At 48.3% G+C, this 20,604-nt stretch overlaps 1 protein-coding gene across 1 annotated transcript in view; it reads left to right on the top strand.

Annotated features, from left to right (window-relative positions):
* The window catches only part of PLXNB3 (plexin B3), a 181,954-nt gene that overhangs the window by 21,371 nt on the left and 139,979 nt on the right, over nt 1–20,604 (top strand). The window contains 6 exon segments of the mRNA XM_075324250.1: nt 7,888–8,365; nt 8,368–8,391; nt 8,394–8,809; nt 8,811–8,933; nt 10,327–10,506; nt 10,671–10,796. Coding sequence (XP_075180365.1) covers nt 7,897–8,365; nt 8,368–8,391; nt 8,394–8,809; nt 8,811–8,933; nt 10,327–10,506; nt 10,671–10,796 — 1,338 coding nt within the window. The 5' untranslated portion in view covers nt 7,888–7,896.

Genomic DNA, 20,604 nt, shown 5'->3' with positions numbered 1-20,604 from the left:
TAGAAAAAGAGGCCCATCGCATACATGGCTTATAGACGGGGAGAGGTGGGGAGGGAAAACTATAGTGCACACTATGATCTTACCCTTAACACAGTCTAGACCCTACCCCACATGTTAGGTAGGGTTAGACTGTGTTAAGGTAAGATCATAGGTGTGCACTTGATAGTTTTGTTTGGTATAGGTGGACCACTCTATGATCAATGTGAATAATAGAATTGTCTGTATCAGTTTCCGTCCCTCTCCCCCCCCCCCCCCCCCCCCCCTCCCCCTCCGAAAACAATATATGCCTCATGTGGATGGGTCTATGCCTCACTGGCTACATTATATACTTGCTGATATAGGCGTTTTCACCCACCATGTCTGAGCGGTATTAGCCAGCATGGATTTCTCATGATGACGCCGGGCTAGGCAACCCGGAGCTTGTTTATGTTGCGATAGCAACATGCTCTGGGTTCCGATTGGTGGAGCCAGCAGGCGTGACTTGCCAGGTTGTGACGTGCACCTGGTAACTTCCGCCCGCTTCAATGCGACGCGGCGGCCGATGACGCGTGCTTCCGGTCCGGGTGCCTTCTGGGAGCGCGCGTCACTGGCCGAATTGGTGCTTCTGCGCATGCGCCGGTATATTTAAGGGGCCGGCTCCACACTACGGAGCGCGGCACTTTTTGAAAAGGATTCGTACCTGACGCACGCATGTGTGCGGTGAGTATTACATGGATAGGGCAGTGTGATATGGCTACTCTATGTGATCTTTGTGATCTTTGGGCTTACTAGGTGTTTTTTCTCCTCCTTTGGCCTACAGCGATATTGGGCATATTGATATGGCCGTATGATATATATGGGCCATACCACATTACTGGCATTATACTCCCCTGATGATTCCCCCATATGAAACGCGTCGGGAGTAATGTGTTTTGTCAAATTTGGAACACTCGGCAATAGAAGCATGGGATTTTGATGAGCTGGTGGACAGCCCCCTATCTATGAGCCGTTTTGTCCTGACATTTGTCGCCCACTCCTACGTCTGCAAGATCGGGTAAGATCGTTCCCTTTGGGGATTTAACCGTGATACCCGTATGCTTTTGATGTTTGGACACACTATTTGTTATTTATAATGGTTGCAGCCCTAAGGGCGTAACGAAGTGTGTGTCCCATTTATAGTCATATTATACCCAGGCAGCCTCATTTGAGTGGTACTCACAAATAACTGGTGATATACGTGTGGCTGCCACATTTTATCAGTGTGCATCTGATTGGGTATATGTAGCCCTATGGCAACATGACTATATCTGTTTGTTATTGTTTGTCTGTTTTTACTCACCTTGAGTGAATTGATATTCACTTTTAGCTATATATTAATAAGACTTTGCTGTAAATACACTGGGATTTTCCACACAAGGCGTTTCGATTGCCAGAAGAATTCTTTCTGGGGGTAAAAAAACGCCAAAATTTGGGAAAATCGGGGACATTTTATCAAAAACTGTTTAATATTGCTCATAGCAACCAATCACAGCGCAGCTTTAATTTCTCCACAGCCTCTGAATTATTGAAAGCTGCTCTGTGATTGGTTGCTATGGGTGACAAACACAGATTTCTGGAATATATAGGCCTCAAAGCCTTCTTGTCGAGTTCTGTTGATTACTTAGTTTTTTGGGAAAGATGGGTACCCATAAATATGGCCGACATGGGGTATATTCCCAAATCACAGGTTGTGGTGTGGTCAAAATCACATAAAAACATTAAAAATTGCCGGTTTTGAGGCTAAACACGCATTAATTTTACATGTGTCACCTGTAACCACCACAGCCACTCTGAAAATCCAAATTTAACTGTAGCGTCTGACTATACCATATTAAGTTTTCAATATCCGGCCAAACGCCGAGCTCACATCGCGTTTCGGCCACACGTTTGTGTCTCGATTCAAATGTAACCCCCCCAAAAATGGCATATAGTTCCATCCCCCGACTTCACCCCCATTCACTAAAACGATAGCGGAGTCCTTTTGGTCTCCATTCTGGCAGTGCCCTTTGTTTTTAAGGCAGATACAATAACATTGTAGTGGCCCCCCCTACACCTTTTCCTCCCCGCACCTTTTCCTCCCCACACCTTCTCCTCCCCACACCTTCTCCTCCCCACACCTTCTCCTCCCCACACCTTCTCCTCCCCACACCTTCTCCTCCCCACACCTTCTCCTCCCCACACCTTCTCCTCCCCACACCTTCTCCTCCCCACACCTTCTCCTCCCCACACCTTCTCCTCCCCACACCTTCTCCTCCCCACACCTTCTCCTCCCCACACCACCTCCTCCCCACACCACCTCCTCCCCACACCTTCTCCTCCCCACACCTTCTCCTCCCCACACCTTCTCCTCCCCACACCTTCTCCTCCCCACACCTTCTCCTCCCCACACCTTCTCCTCCCCACACCTTCTCCTCCCCACACCTTCTCCTCCCCACACCTTCTCCTCCCCACACCTTCTCCTCCCCACACCACCTCCTCCCCACACCACCTCCTCCCCACACTTCTCCTCCCCACACCTTCTCCTCCCCACACCTTCTCCTCCCCACACCTTCTCTCCCCACACCTTCTCCTCCCCACACCTTCTCCTCCCCACACCTTCTCCTCCCCACACCTTCTCCTCCCCACACCTTCTCCTCCCCACACCTTCTCCTCCCCACACCTTCTCCTCCCCACACCTTCTCCTCCCCACACCTTCTCCTCCCCACAACACCTTCTCCTCCCCACAACACCTCCTCCCCACACCTTCTCCTCCCCACACCACCTCCTCCCCGCACCTTCTCTCCCCCCGCACCTTCTCTCCCCCCGCACCTTTTCTCCTCCTCACACTTCTCTCCCCCCCACACCTTCTCTCCCCCCCACACCTTCTCTCCCCCCGCACCTTCTCTCCCCCCGCACCTTCTCTCCCCCCGCACCTTTTCTCCTCCTCACACCTTCTCTCCCCCCCACACCTTCTCTCCCCCCCACACCTTCTCTCCCCCCGCACCTTCTCTCCCCCCCGCACCCTCTCTTCTCCCCCCCGCACCCTCTCTTCTCCCCCCCGCACCCTCTCTTCTCCCCCCCGCACCCTCTCTTCTCCCCCCCGCACCCTCTCCTCTCCCCCCCGCACCCTCTCTTCTCCCCCCCGCACCCTCTCTTCTCCCCCCCGCACCCTCTCTCCCCCCCCCCGCACCCCTCTCTCCCCCCCCGCACCCTCTCTCCCCCCCGCACCCTCTCTCCCCCCCGCACCCTCTCTCCCCCCCGCACCCTCTCTCTCCCCCCGCACCCTCTCTCTCCCCCCCGCACCCTCTCTCTCCCCCCCGCACCCTCTCTCCCCCCCGCACCCTCTCTCTTTCCAGCACCCTCTCTCTTTCCCGCGCATCCCCTCTCTCCCCCCGCACCTTTTTCCCCCACACATCTCCCCCCACATATTGGTAATCGCCCAGTTTTATGGGTGAGACATGGTTGCGATAGAAATTTAAAGGATAACTCCAGGATTTCGGTATTATATCACAATGGCGGCACAATAGCAATATTCAGCCTTCTATAAAGTCAAAACTATATTGGATGTGTCGATCTATAGTTTTACCTCCAGCTCAGACATGTTTCTGAATGTGTGTGAGTTCCCCGCACTTATATCCTGGACATTATGACGTTCCCCCTCTGCTTGCAGTCAGTGAATAGAAACGCTGCCACTAATTGCAATGTTAGACTCTCGCTCACTGAGTTCTATTGAATAGAATGAGATCAAGTCCTCAGCTTTGCCCTTTCACTGACAACAAGCAGAAACGAAGATCCAAAAGTAAGACGAACATCCTCTTTAAATCGTCATAACGGGCTCACTGATAGATCCTCAGTTGACTCATTCTACAGCCAGCAATTAATAGTGCAACACGAGACTATAGAAAGCAAAAGGTGAAAAAAAATTTAATGAAGCCCAATTGTAAATATTGTTTTTTAGTCCTAAAAATGCATCTAAAGGTGCACAATCCCTTTTAAAAAGTCACTAAACTTCTAAATCAGTGAGCAAAATGGAAAATAAAATCCTAATTTTGCAGTTTTCTGTAAAATTATTGAACTTTTCCGAAAAACTAGGGTCAGTTTTCTCCTTTTCTAAGGGGCTTTTTGTAATGGTAATGTCGATTTTAATTTTGTTAGTACCCCTTTAAATTAACTATTGGTGCCGCTAATCTTGATCACAACATAGCAATATCCTTTCATTTTGCAGATGTGTGAAGTTTTAGAAACTTTTTCCCATCATTAGTCTTTTTTTTTTTTTGGTTGTGACCTATTTAGTGAAGGTCACAGGTGACCTTTAAACTCCTCCTCACCTTTAGTTCCCATAGATCGGACCCCCAGGCTTCCATCCTCAAGAAAATTCATCTGCAAAGATCATCCGCCATTGGGCCAGTCTGTGCCTGTACAATCTGTACCCGGGGATTGTTTGCCGTCACGCACCTGGATGCAAAACTAAACGCTTATTATATTTCACATGACGTGCACTTATCCTGTTAACCTGTAATGTTCAGTCTCTGATTATGGTTACCCCCATCTACCTCCCATAGGGGTCTACGGAGTTGAGATATAGGGAGCTACGGTATATGGAGCTCTCCATTTACTGATCTGACCCGTATGTCGTTCTACATGCATACCGATGCTATGAATGACGCAACGCGTTTTGGGTCTTGTGTAACTCGCTGACCTATAAAACTTCTGGATTAGCAAAAAGATTAACTTCCCCATCATGGTTTTCCTCAACGCTGACTCGGATTAGATGAGATGATTTGTATGTGGTATCTAAGGTTAAGTTCATTACTGAAATAAGGACGCAAGCTTTAAAGGGTTTTTTCCCATTTTTAGTTTTGTGGGTATTGTCTGATAAAAATTTAAAGGGTTTTTCCCATTTTTTTATAGTGGGTATTGTCGGATAGGTCTTGTAAAATAAAGCAATTTTGCAATTTACTGCTTGTTAAAATTCTCAACCGTTCTTGAGATATTCACATTTTTCTTTTGTTTACAGCTCGTTGCCTAGGAGACCGACCACCGGTGCTGTCTAGTTTGTAAGCACTGCGCAGAAGCTGGCCTGGATTAGGAGGTAACCGCACGCTCCAGAGATCCTGCGGAGGGTAATAGCACACTGAAGCGATCCTGCCGAGCTTCTAAACAGTGCTTACAAGCTCAATAGAAAACAAGATTGTAAGCAACTGCATATGTTCTGAAATCTAAAATAGTCTTGGAGACCGACCACTGCTGCTAGATTTCAGAACATACGCAGTTCTTACCATCTGTTTTCTATTAAGCTTGTAAGCGCTGTATTGAAGCTGGCAAAGATCGCTGGAGTGCGTTGTTACCTCCTCATCCCGGTCAGTTTCTGCACAGTGCTTACAAACTAGACAGCAGCGGTGGTCGGTCTCCTAGGCAATGAGGTGTAAACAAAAGAAAAATGTGAATATCTCAAGAACGGCTGAGAATTTTAATAAGCAGTAAATTGCAAAAGTGCTTGTTTTTATGAGCCCTATCCGCCAATATCCATGTGGAAAAATGGGAATAACCCTTTAAATGGTTTTCCACCCCTCCTTAATTGTTATATTACCCCATATAGTTGTCCACCCCTTCTTAATTGTTATATTACCCCTTATAGTTGTCCACTTCTTCTTAATTGCTATATTGCCCCTTATAAAATGACATCCCTGAAGAAGGGAGAGCTGCTGCTGTTCTCTGATGTCCTTCAAATGTCAATTACGGCTGAAGAAAGGGAGGGTGAATTGGCCACTGATTGTTGTCAGACCCTCAGGAGAGCCAGTGCCGTCATTATTGAAACGGCACCATCATTGGACCCTCAGGAGAGCCAATGCCGTCATTACTGGAACAGCGGCATCACCAGAGGTGAGTATAAGAGGGAATATAGCCGATGAGAGAAGGTTGTGGACAATCCCTTTAAGTCCGAATTCTAAAGGATTGGTCCGTGAAGTTCTCTGCTCCTATCCATATTAGATCATTACAGAATTTTTTTCTCTTTCGGGTAGATGTTAAGGCATCTGATAGTCGGAGCCCCATGGTGCATTCATGGTAGTCACGAGAGTTATGCCATTGGCTATTGTAGAGTCCATTTCTGACTATTTGTGCATTAGGACCGAACACATACCAGACCACACGTGCACTTAAAGGGGTTTTCCCCACAAACAAAGATAATTTTAAAGTTGACTTTAATCAATAGATCTTGGAATAATAATAATTTCCACAATTGGATGTGTTTAAAAATAATGTTCCTGTGCCGAGATAATCCTATATATGTGTCCCTGCTGTGTAATGGCTGTGTCTGACCGTATAGGGACATGGTCTGATCATACCACATCTCCTGGGCAGGGGAGGACACAAAGAGTATACAGATATTTCAGCATGGGATCACAAATTATTCTTTCTGTGAGGTAAAACCTTTCCCGACCTGTCCTTTACAAATCTTTTACCCGTGTAATGGCTGTGTATGACCGTACGACATAGTCTGATCATACCATATCTCCTGGGCAGGGGAGGACATAAAAGAGCATACAGATATTTCAGCATGGGATCACAAATTATTCTTTCTGTGAGGTAAAACATTTCCCGACCCTGTCCTTTACAAATCTTTTACCCGTGTAATGCTGTGTATGACCGTACGACATAGTCTGATCATACCACATCTCCTCGGTAGGGGAGGAGTTAAAGAGCGTATACAGACAATACAGCACTGGATCGCAGCTGATTCTTTTTGTGAGGTAAAACATTTCCCGACCTGTTCTTTAAAAATCTTTTACCTGTGTAATGGCCGTGTCTGACCGCACAGAGACATGGTCTGATCATACCACAGCTCCTAGGCAGGGGGAGACTCACAAGACATTACAGCACGATATCACAGCTGATTCTTTTTGTGAGGTAAAATATTTCCCTGCCTGTTTTTAAAAATGTTTTACCTCAAAGAAAAAAGAATAATTTGTGATCCCAAGCTGTAATGTCTGTATACTCTTGTACGTCTCCCCCTGCCTAGGAAATATGGTAGGATCAGACCGTGTCAGACACTGCCATTACACAGGTAAAAGATTTTAAAGAACAGGCCGGGAAATGTTTTACCTCACAGAAAGAGTAATTGTGCTGGAATGTCTGTATACTTTTTTGCATCCTCCCCTGCCCAGGAGATGTGGTATGATCAAACCATGTTCTTGTACGGTCAGACACGGCCATTACACAGCATATAGCAGGGACACATATATAGGATTATCTCAGCACAGAAGGATTTTTTTTAATCACATCCAATTGGGAAAATGATTATTGTTCCAAGATCTATTGATTGATATGAACTTTGTTCGGGGTGAAAAAAACCTTTAAGTGCCTATTGTTTTGTTTTTTTAAGCCACAGCCAGACAGAGACTTATAGGATTGGGTATAATGATGGTAGGAGACATATTGGATTCCCACGTACCCATAAGGTGGTCAACATTTCCCATTGTATATTGTAATCGTCTGTTCTCCAGCCTTTACTCAGTCCTCGGCTTTTTGACGCCCCATGGGCAGCTTTGGGGCATTGTTTCTCTACAAAAAGTACCCATAAGGTGGTAAACATCTCCCACTGAAATAGTCTACGCTCCAGTCTTCACTCAGTCTTTGGCGTTTTGACGCCCCATGGGCAGATTTGGGGCATTGTTTTGAGTTGTCTTTGTCATAGAACGTCCTACAATCGAAATATTAATACATCTTTTTGTTGTACCGTGATCATAAGTCATATCTACTTGTGTCAGGAAGGTTTGGCAGAGGGTCGTGGTTTATTTTTGCTGATGGCCACGTCCCTTCTGCTTCCATGAGTGGATTTTTGCCATGAACAAATCCTTCCAGTAACATGAATATTTTCCTCTTTTCCAGGAGATCGTTATGTTGGATTTGGCCCAATCCCTGCTTGTCTTTCTCGGCCTTTCCCTGTCTGTTTCCTCTTTTCCCAACTTCCTCCGACCCAATGTCACGTTCAACCATATGGCTTATGACCCCGGCTCAGGCTTCATCTACATCGGGGCGGTCAACTGGATCTTCCAGCTGTCTCCCGACCTTCGGCTTATGTCGGAGGATTCGACCGGTCCCAAGCTGGACAGTCCGGAGTGCCTTCCAATCAAAGACAAAAACGATTGCCAAAAGGCTACTATGACCCCCAACTTCAACAAGCTCTTGACCGTCAACACTCACGGTGGAGAATTATTGACTTGCGGACATGTGTTTCAGGGAATTTGCGAGAAACGAGACCTGGCTAATATTTCTAACATCATTTACCGCACGGAGGACCCCGGTGACAACCAATTTGTGGCAGCCAACGATCCCAAAGTCACCACTGTAGGGATTGTTGAGAGGACACCGCAGGGGATTACCTTTTTGTAGGACGGGCTTGACTGCTAGACTTTCGAGTGGAATCCCACCCATTACTATACGGCAACTGGATAAGTCTTCCGTGTTCTCTAATGAAGGTTTGGGCAAACTTGTGGTGGGCGACTTTTCGGATTACAATAACACATTTGTGGGAACGTTCTCCGATGAAGGCCATGTTTACTTCTTATTTTACCGGCGTAGATCGAAATCACAAATGGAGTACAAAACCTATCTTGGCAGCGTCTGCAGCAAGGACATCCACCTCTACTCCTACGTAGAGGTTCCTCTTGTATGCGACGGTTACAACTTGGCACAAGCAGCCCATCTGGAGACGAAGAACAGAGAGCTGTTTGTGGTGTTCTCGGCCAGTCAAGGTCCCATTCCTTCTCAGAGCAGCCGAACGGCGCTCTGTTCCTTCATGATGAAAGATAATTGAGAAACGGATCGAGAAGGCGAGGGTCGTTTGTTATACGGAGTCAGGCAAAGGGGAAAGTGGTCAAGAAGAAGCCGGGATTGAGTATGGAGTGAACTCTAAGTGTGCATCGCTCCCTAAGGTAGGTGCTAGGGTTGGACTGGGTCATCTCCAAAATGTCGCTGTCGTAAGGTTGAGAATCATTTAGTTCCTTGCTAAGTTTAGACTGGGTGATCTCCAAAATGTCACTGTCGTACGGTTGAGAAGGATTTAGTTCCTTGGTAGGTTTGGACTGGGTCATCTCCAAGATGTCACGGTCGTAAGGTTGAGAATCATTTAGTTCCTTGCTAAGTTTAGACTGGGTGATCTCCAAAATGTCACTGTCGTACGGTTGAGAAGGATTTAGTTCCTTGGTAGGTTTGGACTGGGTCATCTCCAAGATGTCACGGTTGTAAGGTTGAGAATGATTTAGTTCCTTGCTAGATTTGGACTGGGTCATCACCAAAATGTCACTGTCATAAGGTTGAGAATCATTTAGTTCCTTGCTAGGTTTGGACTGGGTCATCTCCAAAATGTCACTGTCGTAAGGTTGAGAAGGATTTAGTTCCTTGCTAGGTTTGGACTGGGTTATCACCAAAATGCCACTGTCATAAGGTTGAGAAGGATTTAGTTCCTTGCTAGGTTTGGACTGGGTCATCTCCAAAATGTCACTGTCGTAAGGTTGAGAAGGATTTAGTTCCTTGCTAGGTTTGGACTGGGTTATCACCAAAATGCCACTGTGATAAGGTTGAGAAGGATTTAGTTCCTTGCTAGGTTTGGACTGGGTCATCTCCAAAATGTCACTGTGGTAGGGTTGAGAAGGATTTAGTTCCTTGCTAGGTTTGGACTGGGTCATCTCCAAAATGTCACTGTCGTAAGGTTGAGAAGGATTTAGTTCCTTGCTAGGTTTGGACTGGGTTATCACCAAAATGCCACTGTCATAAGGTTGAGAAGGATTTAGTTCCTTGCTAGGTTTGGACTGGGTCATCTCCAAAATGTCACTGTCGTAGGCTTGAGAAGGATTTAGTTCCTTGCTAGGTTTGGACTGGGTCATCTCCAAAATGTCACTGTCGTAAGGTTGAGAATCATTTAGTTCCTTGCTAGATTTGGACTGGGTCATCTCCAAAATGTCACTGTCGTAAGGTTGAGAATCATTTAGTTCCTTGCTAGGTTTGGACTGGGTCATCTCCAAAATGTCACTGTCGTAAGGTTGACTGATTTAGTTTATTGCTAGGTTTGGACTGGGTGATTTCCAAAATGTCACTGTCGTAAGGTTGAGAAGGATTTAGTTTCTTGCTAGGTTTACACTGGGTCATCTCCAAAACGTCACTGTTGTAAGCTTTGGAAGTGGTTCTTGAGATTGATTTAGTTCCTTGCCAAAAAGTAAGGACAATAAAAGTAGAAACCATCTTCAGCCAATTACTTTGGTCAAAAATTGGTCAAAATTCGCTTCAAAATTGGACATTCTTCGATCATTTATTCTTGTTTCCTTCCAGGACTCTCCACTGAACTTTCCATGTGGAGGAGATCATACACCCAGCCCAATTGCCAGCCGGGTCCCTGTGACGGCTTCACCTCTGATCACTAATGACTCCAGTTTCACCGCCGTAGCCGCATTAGTGGAGGACTCCCGCAAGGTTGTTTTCTTGGGAGACGCTGGAGGATCTATACATAAGGTGACCATTTTTGATCCTCAGTGCAACCTTATCTAAAAGGATAAAAAGTTCCTCAAGGATGAGGAGGAATCTTGGTTTTGGAATTTGGCCACAAAAAGATGGCCGTCTGGATGGTCTTCAGTGTCCCTGTATACTAATGGAATGGTTTTACGTTCTTCTTTTAGGTTTTTATTTCTTCCGGGAGTGGACAGGTCTACAGCTCCTTGGTGGTGGCACCAGGATCTCCTGTAAGCCCTGACCTAGTTCTGGACACCTCGGGGAGGCTCCTCTATGTTATGACTGAGTCAATGGTAAGCAGGATCCACCCTGATGTATTTGATGTCTGCTTGTTTGCCTGCGGCGCGTAAACAATGGCACAGTCCAAGTATACAGAAAACGGATGATCATGACTTGACAATTTAGTGTAGACCTTCGGAAGGGCCCAAAGAATTATTCGAGCTGACTAATTATCCAATGTAAGCCACCGCTTTTGGTATTCCCGGTTGCATGGGAGCCAAGTTTAGAGTGCAAGCTCTGCATATTGCAAAATTATAAACTGAGCCCTTAAAGGGGTTGTCCATTATTGGGACAACCCCTTCTGCTTCCACCAGTTACAAGACCCTGTACTCCCCTCCCGTGCTGGCGCCATTCCAGCGCTGTCAGTAATCGCTGTTCAGGGCTCACGTGACATTGTGACGTCATACGATCCCCGCGTCCAATCACTCCCGGCTTCTCTCGCCACGCCTTCGGACCAAATGAGTTAATCAACAGGAAGTGACGCTGCGGCTGCCCCTCGCTTCCTGTTGATTGCTCATTTGGTCCAAAGACGGGCAGTGATTGGATGCGGGGCTCACGGGATTTCATAATGTCACGTGAGCCCCAAACCGCGGTTAACGGCAGCGCTGGAACGCCGCCAGAATGGGAGGTGAGTACTGGGTCTTCTAACTGGGGTAAGCGAGTGGAGTGCCATCAGAAATATTTTAGGTCAGATTTAATTTTTTTGCTTTTTTTTTTTTCTATTCCAATTTTCTATATTATAATCTATATTTAAAAATAATTCTGAAATCTTCCCTTTTTAACACTGGCCCCTGGCTCTAATATCATACTTCCTATTCTATATTGAAAATGTATCAGTCTCATTATTAGAAACAGGATTATTTTTCATAAGTCTCATTATCGTCACAGACAGGATTATTTTTCAACAGTCACATTATTACAAAAAGGATTATTTTTCATCATTCTTGTTCTCATCACAGACAGGATTATTTTTTCAGTAGCCTCAATATCTTTACAAACAGGATTATTTTTCAGAAGCCTCGTTATCATCACACAGGATTATTTTCAGCAGCCTAATTATGTTTACAATCAGGATTATTTTTCAGAAGCCTCATTATCATCACAGACAAGATTATTTTTCAGCAGCCTCATTATTACACACAGGATTAATTTTAATCTGTCTGTATCACCACAGACAGGATTATTTTTCAGCAGCCTCATTATCTTTACAAACAGGACTATTTTTCAGCAGCCTCACTATTACAAACAGGATTATTTTTCAGCAGCCTCATTATCATCACTGACAGGATTAATTTTCAGAAGCCTCATTATCACAGGATTATTTTTCAGCAGCCTTATTCTCATTACAAACAGGATTATTTTTCAGAAGCCTCGCTATCACAGACAGGATTATTTTTCAGCAGCCTAATTCTCATTACAAACAGGATTATTTTTTAGAAGCCTCGTTAGCATCATAGGCAGGATTATTTTTCAACAGTCTCGTTATCATTATAAACAGGATTATTTTTCAGAAGACTCGTTTTCACAGACAGGATTATTTTTCAACAGTCTCGTTATCACAAACAGGATTATTTTTCAGCAGCCTCGGTACCATCACAGACAGGATTATTTTTTAATCGGTCTTATCACAAACTGGATCATTTTTCAGCAGCCTCGTTATCACAAACGTGATTATTATTCTGCAGCCTCGTTATCATCACAGACAAGATTGTAATGAATGGTAACAACCATGTAAACAATACATAAGATAGGATCCAGCAATCACAATAGATGACATCACAGCTCGCCTCCTCCTTCTTCCTTCTCAATGCCCAGATTAGACTGCGTCCAGTCTATTGCTGTTAATGTTCATATGAAGAACAGAAAGCAGGTGTCTAATATTGGGCTTCGTGGTCAGTGGGCAAAATTGTAAGGTCTCCCAAAAATAAGACGATCTTAGACACCCTCATTGATTAGCTGTTTGGTAGGGAATTCTGGTAGACAGTGTTCACTATGTGGTAGTGCCCCCCCCCCCACAGGGGACATGGAGAAGTTCTTCTGGGACAGACACACTTTGAACACAATCACCAGTCCGGATGCAAGTTACTAACAAGTAGTCATGGGGGAGGAGCTTCACCTCCGTGACTACTAGTAAATAATTTGCACACATTGTGTGCAGGGATCACATACAGTTGCTGATCATATAAATATGTTTGGGAAGTAAGAATAAAAATCCTACAGTATAAAGGGCATCTGTCAGCAGGTTTTTGGTATGTAAGCTGAAGCCAACATGCTGCAAGGGTTTAAACACAGAATTCAGGCATGCTTATCTTGTCACAGTCCAATCTGTTGTTTATTTACTATGTTTGTTTAAGCAGCAGGAATTATCATTGCTTGGACTACAATACATGCATGGCAGTCCGGCACAATTCCTCTTGTGATGAGAGCTCTCTCAGCTCTGCTACATGGCTAAATCTAATAATTCTGATTGTGTCAGAATGGCTGCACCCAGAGCCTGGTGTCTGTGGGGTCAGCCCTCTCAGCTCTGCTACATTGCTAAATCTAATCATTCAGATTGTGTCAGAATGGCTGCACCCAGAGCCTGGTGTGGGTGGGGTCAGCACTCTCAGCTCTGCTACATTGCTAAATCTAATCATTCAGATTGTGTCAGAATGGCTGCACCCAGAGCCTGGTGTGGGGGGGCGGGGTCAGCCCTCTCAGCTCTGCTACATTGCTAAATCTAATCATTCATATTGTGTCAGAATGGCTGCACCCAGAGCCTGGTGTGGGCGGGGTCAGCCCTCTCAGCTCTGCTACATGGCTAAATCTAATCATTCTGATTGTGTCAGAATGGCTGCACCCAGAGCCTGGTGTGGGGGGCGGGGTCAGCCCTCTCAGCTCTGCTACATGGCTAAATCTAAACATTTTAATTGTGTCAGAATGGCTGCACCCAGAGCCTGGTGTGGGTGGGGTCAGCCCTCTCAGCTCTGCTACATGGCTAAATCTAATCATTCAGATTGTCAGAACGGCTGCACCCAGAGCCTGGTGTGGGCGGGGTCAGCCCTCTCAGCTCTGCTACATGGCTAAATCTAAACAGATTGTGTCAGAACGGCTGCACCCAGAGCCTGGTGTGGGCGGGGTCAGCCCTCTCAGCTCTGCTACATGGCTAAATCTAAACAGATTGTGTCAGAACGGCTGCACCCAGAGCCTGGTGTGGGCGGGGTCAGCCCTCTCAGCTCTGCTACATTGCTAAAGCTAAACATTCAGATTGCGCCAGAATGGCTGCACCCAGTAATCTAAGTGATACATCGTTGGATTCAGGTTCTCTTTGCCTACATCATGTTGCTCTCAGATGATGAAGCAAAAACCTGCTGACAGATTCCCTTTAATTGTCCATCTGATACACTGTAACAAACCCTGCAGCTGTGTCATTTGGGTCCAGACTGTTTTTCAGCCTCTGGAGTTAAATATTGAAGTTGGAAAGTTGCACAATAGTTAAACATTAATTATAAAAGAAGAAAACAAAAATGTATCCCCCTTCAGCAGAATCGGACGCCCTGGGCGGTGCCATGTTTTGCTGTTTCCTGGATTAGTCAAGGTTTTGCAAGGTTTTATCTGCATGACTTGGCACGTGAATGAGTCAGGTGGCTCTCTGGGTCGGGTGGCTTCTCCAGCCTTAAAGGGATTTTCCATTCTATCAAAATGTTACCCTTGTACCTTTTAAGTGCCCCCTCGGTTCTTGCTTCACACCACATCTGTATATTCTGCCCCTTGCTCCATCTTTTGCCCATTTCCAGCCTTCTTAATCCTGCCAGATTTTCCAAAATTTAGGAATTGCCAGTTATCAAGTCGCCTTTACCTGGTTAACCCCAACATAAAATCTCTTAGCACCCTCACACCATATATTCTATGTTACCTCCCTCCAAAATTCACAATGTGACCTTAAAACAATCCTGGCAGATTCTTGCGGCTCCTTCTTTTACAGGCTCCTTGCTTTTTTGTACATTCAACTTTGATGTGGTCATAAATCAGCTGAGAGGAGCTCAGAAAAAGACAGAGTTACAAACTCTATCAAGCTCACTGACAGATTCTCAGTTAACTCAGCCAGCAATAGACAGCGCAACTGAGAGACTGTAAAAGACAAATGGTGCAACATTTTTCAAGGAAAGTCCAGGGAATGGGGAATTTATATCCCTAAAGTGGCATTTTACACTGTTAATTTTCAATGGCGCAGGGTCATCCATCCCATAGGGAAAGCACTGAGCGGCAGTCACCCTAAAAATCACTTTCTTCGTCGCTCCATTGGGAGACCCAGACGATTGGGTGTATAGCTACTGCCTCCGGAGGCCACACAAAGCATTACACTAAAAAGTGTAAGGCCCCTCCCCTTCTGGCTATACACCCCCAGTGGGATCACTGGCTCACCAGTTTTCGGCTTTGTGCGAAGGAGGTCAGACATCCACGCATAGCTCCACTGTTTAGTCAGCAGTAGCTGCTGACTATATCGGATGGAAGAAAAGAGGGCCCATATAGGGCCCCCAGCATGCTCCCTTCTCACCCCACTGGTGGTTTGTAAGGTTGAGGTACCTATTGCTGGTACGGCGGCTGGAGCCCACATGCTGTTTTCCTTCCCCATCCCCCTGAGGGGCTCTGAGGAAGTGGGATCTTACCGGCCCCAAAGCCCTGAGGCCGGGCTCCATCCACAGACCCATTGAACCTGCTGGATACGGAGCTGGGTACCGTTCAGGGACATGGCCCTGCACCATTCAGGTACTCTGTGTCCCCGTACACACAGGCACAGCACACTCCAGACTTGCTGGGTGTGCTAGTGCGCCGGGGACAGTAAAGGGTTACAGTCACTGCAGCCCCCCCCCCCCCCCCCCCCCCCCCCCCCCCCCCCCCCCCCCCCCCCCCCCCCCCCCCCCCCCCCCCCCCCCCCCCCCCCCCCCCCCCCCCCCCCCCCCCCCCCCCCCCCCCCCCCCCCTTAGCTGAGTGACTTTATTTATTGGGAACTACCGCGCCGGACGCTCCGGGAGCGGCGGCGCGGCTGGGACTTCTAGTGCGCCGGGGACTTAGCGCCGACCGCGCTTTTACGGCGGCGGCGCTTATAAATCCAGTCCCCGGCTTTTGCGGCCTAGCTCCGCTTCGTTCCCGCCCCCACCCTGTCAATCAGGGTAGGGGAGAGACGCTGTACAATCAGCAGCGCCGAGGGCTGGAGCCTTATTTACATGCTCCAGCCCTCTCACTAGACACTGTGGGACGCCGGTTTCCCGCTCTGACTTGGGGCACGCCCACGGCCCGCCCCTACTCACACGAGCTGGAGAAGGACGCCGGCAGCCATTCCTGCAGCCCGAGCTGAGAGAACGGACTCTGGGCAAACAACAGGACTAGGGCGACCACACACCCGCTTATAGGCGGGCGGTAAGCGGCACCTGGGGTGCTGACACTAAATACCGCAGTTTTGTCTATTTGTATTTTAAGTACACTGCATAGGTCGCTATTTTGGGCTATATGCCCTCTTAGATGGCGACACATCAGCAGCAGGAAAGCAGGGGTGCTAAGGCACAGGCTTTCTATGCTGCTTGTATTGCACGGACTGAAGTGTTCATGTGTATTTATGCTTGTATGCTATACACTGCACTGTACGGTCGCTAGTCTGGGCTATATTCGCCATAGAATGGCTAGACTACAGCAGCAGAAAAGCAAGGGTGCTGAGGCACAGGTTTTTTTCTAGGCTGCTTGTATTGCAGGTGTTGCAGTGTTCATTTGTACTTATGCCTGTATGCTATACATTGCACTGTATGGTCGCTATTCTGGGCTATATTCCCCTAGATGGCTAGTCTACAGCAGCAGAAAAGCAGGGGTGCCAAGGCACAGGCTTTCTATGCTGCTTGTATTGCATGTGCTGCAGTGTTCATTTGTACTTTATGCTTGTATGATATACATTGCACTGTACGGTCGCCATTCTTGGCTCTATAAGTCGGCAGCAGCATATAAGCAACACAGGCTTTCGATGCTGTTTTTGCTGCATGTGATACTGTTCCACGGCACTGCTCCCCATTGGGTGCAATGCTCCCCTGTAGCACTTGGTCAGCCGGGGTCTCTACTTGACGTGGCCAAAAGAACCACCTCTCAACCCTGTCCAAGGACAGGGACGGAGTTGCAAGGGGATAGAGACTTGCAGTCCGGACAGGCCATGGGCAATCTGGATCATTGCTCCCTGGCCACCCTCACTTGGAATAAAATCGGTGCTCCGGGGGGGGTCCTGGGAAGACTCTCTGTATGATGAGGCAGACGTAGCTCATCAGGACTTTGATCCTGACACCGCTCTCAATCCGGATACACCGGATGGTGACGCCATAAGGCATGATCCTATAGCGTCCATCAATGGAATGTTGGATCTTTCTCCCTCAGCTCCCCCAGCGGAGGAGTCAGCTTCACAGCAGGAGAAGTCCCATTTCAGTAGCTCAAACGTATATTGAGTATTGTTTCTGGCCACGCTGACTTCAGAGAAGCAGTCCAGGAACACCACGCTTCCCAGATAAGCGTTTTCTCCAAACGTATTACGGATACACGTTATCACTTTCCCCCTGACGTGGTCAGGCGTTGGACCCAGGGTCCAAAGGTGGATTCTCCAATCTCCAGGCTTGCGGCTAGAGCCATAGTTGCAGTGGAGATGGGACTTCACTTACAGATGCCATTGACAGACAGATGGACTCTGGTTGAAATCTGTCTATGAGGCTATCGGCGTGTCGGTTGCTCCGGCATTCACAGCCGTATGGGCACCCTAAGCTTTTCAGCTGTTCTTGCGCAGCTGGTCTTGAGCACAGGTACATCTGTGCCGCAGGGGCGTCCGTAACCTCGCAATGTCTGCATTGCGACTTACCCTATTAATGCTGTCCTGGAAGGACAGTCGAGGTTTCGGTCCTTCCCAGGCTCGGGCAGGTCCCAATTGTCCTCGTCCAAAAGGGCTGAAAAGCCTCAGAGGGGCTCAGCTGCCGGCCGGGCTCAATCACGCCCAAGGAAGGCAGCCGGAGGAACCGCTACCAAGGCGGTCTCCTCATGACTCTCAGCTCTCTCATCTTTCCGCATCCGCGGTTGATGGCAGACTCGCTCGCCTTTGGCGACATTTAGCTGCCACAGGTCACAGACCGGTGGGTGAGGGACAGTGTGCCCACGTGCACAGGACAGAGTTCTGTTCTCGTCCTCCGACTCGATTCTTCAGAACGTCCCCACCTCCCCACCGAGCAGATGCTCTTCTGCAGGCATAAGGAGTGGTTATCCCGGTTCCTCTTCAGGAACAAGACACGGTTTTCCTCCAATCTGGTTGTGGTGCCAAACAAGGATGGCTCTTTCCGTTCCGTTCTGGACCTAAAACTGCTCAACAAGCACGTGGAGGCCAGGCGGTTCCGGATGATACCCTCCGCTCCGTCATTGCCTCAATGTCTCAAGGAAATTTCCTAGCATCAATAGACATCAAAGATGCTTATCTCCACGTGCCGATTGCTACAGAGCACCAATGTTTTTCTACATTTCGTGATAGGAAACGACCATCTTCAGTTCGTAGCTCTGCCATTCGGGCTGGCGACAGCCCCACGGGTGTTCGCCAAGGTCATGACGGCAGTGGTAGCAGTCTTGCACTCACAGGGACACTCTGTGATCCCTTACTTGGACGATCTACTTGTCAAGGCACCCTCTCAAGAGGCATGCCAACTCAGCCTGAATGTTGCGCTGGAGACTCTCCAGACGTTCAGGTGGATCATCGACTTTTCAAAGTCAAACCTGTCACCGACCCAATCACTAACGTAGCTTGGCATGGAGTTTTCATACTCTCTCAGCGATAGTGAAGCTTCCGCTGGACAAGCAGCGGTCACTACAGACTGGGGTGCAGACTCTCCGTCTAGGTCAGTCGCACTCCTTAAGACGCCTCATGCACTTCCTCGGGAAGATGGTGGCGGCAATGGAGGCGGTTCCGTTTGCGCAGTTTCATCTGCGTCCTCTTATTGGGACATTCTCCGCCAATGGGACGGGAAGTCAACATCCCTGAACAGGAAAGTATCCTTTTCGGAAGGACTCTCTGCAATGGTGGCTTCTTCCCACCTCATTATCACAGGGAAGATCCTTCCTACCACCGTCTTGGGCGGTAGTCACGACAGACGCGAGTCTGTCAGGGTGGGGAGCAGTTTTTCTCCACCACAGGGCTCAGGGTACGTGGACTCAGCAGGAGTCCACCCTTCAGATCCATGTTCTGGAAATCAGAGCAGTGTATCTTGCCCTACTAGCCTTCCAGCAGTGGCTGGAAGGAAAGCAGATCCGAATTCAGTCGGACAACTCCACAGCGGTGACATACATCAATCACCAAGGAGGGACACGCAGTCGGCAAGCCTTCCAGGAAGTCCGGCGGATTCTGACGTGGGTGGAAGCCACGGCCTCCACCGTATCCGCAGTTCACATCCCCGGCGTAGAAAACTGGGAAGCAGACTTCCTCAGCCGCCAGGGCATGGACGCAGGGGAATGGTCCCTTCACCCGGACGTGTTTCAGGAAATCTGTAGCCGCTGGGGAAGGCCGGAGGTCGTCCTAATGGCGTCCAGGCACAACAACAAGGTCCCAACCTTCATAGCACGGTCTCGCGATCACAGAACTCTGGCGGCAGACGCCTTAGTGCAAGATTGGTCGCAGTTCCGGCTCCCTTATGTGTTTCCACCTCTCGCACTCTTGCCCAGAGTGCTACGCAAGATCAGATCCGACTACAGCCGCGTCATACTCGTCGCCCCAGACTGGCAAAGGAGGGCGTGGTATCCGGATCTGTGGCATCTCACGGTCGGCCAACCGTCGGCACTACCAGACCGACCGGACTTACCGTCCCAAGGGCCGTTTTTCCCATCGGAATTCTGCGGCCCTGAACCTGACTGTGTGGCCATTGAGTCCTGGATCCTAGGGTCTTCAGGATTATCCCAAGGGGTCGTTGCCACCATGAGACAGGCTAGGAAGCCCACGTCCGCTAAGATCTACCACAGAACGTGGAAGATATTCTTATCCTGGTGCTCGGCTCAGGGAGTGTCTCCCTGGCCTTTGGCATTGCCTACCTTTCTTTCTTTCCTGCAATCTGGGTTAGAAAAAGGTTTGTCGCTCGGCTCCCTTAAAGGGCAAGTCTCGGCGCTATCCGTCTTTTTTCAAAAGCGTCTAGCACGGCTTCCTAAGGTGCGCACGTTCCTGCAGGGGGTTTGTCATATCGTACCCCCGTACAAGCGGCCGTTAGATCCATGGGATCTGAACAGGGTACTAGTTGCTCTCCAGAAGCCGCCCTTCGAGCCTCTGAGGGAGGTTTCACTTTCTAGACTATCACAGAAAGTGGCTTTACTGGTAGCGGTCACATCTCTTCGGAGAGTGTCTGAGCTAGCAGCGCTGTCATCCAAGGCTCCTTTCCTGGTCTTCCACCAGGACAAGGTAGTGCTGCGTTCCATTCAGGAGTTTCTCCCGAAGGTGGTATCCTCTTTTCATCTTAATCAGGATATCTCTTTGCCTTCTTTTTGTCCTCATGCAGTTCATCGGTATGAGAAGGATTTGCATTTGTTAGATCTGGTGAGAGCACTCAGAATCTACATTTCCCGCACGGCGCCCCTGCGCCGTTCCGATGCACTCTTTGTCCTTGTCGCTGGTAAGCGCAAAGGGTCGCAGGCTTCCAAAGCCACCCTGGCTCGATGGATCAAAGAACCAATTCTTGAAGCCTACCGTTCTGCTGGGCTTCCGGTTCCATCAGGGCTGAAGGCCCATTTTACCAGAGCCGTGGGTGCGTCCTGGGCATTACGACACCAGGCTACGGCTCAACAGGTGTGCCAGGC

Source organism: Anomaloglossus baeobatrachus, chromosome 9 (assembly GCF_048569485.1).
Source record: "Anomaloglossus baeobatrachus isolate aAnoBae1 chromosome 9, aAnoBae1.hap1, whole genome shotgun sequence".
Taxonomy (NCBI): Eukaryota; Metazoa; Chordata; class Amphibia; order Anura; family Aromobatidae; genus Anomaloglossus; species Anomaloglossus baeobatrachus.
This window is presented reverse-complemented; position numbering and strand designations above follow the sequence as displayed.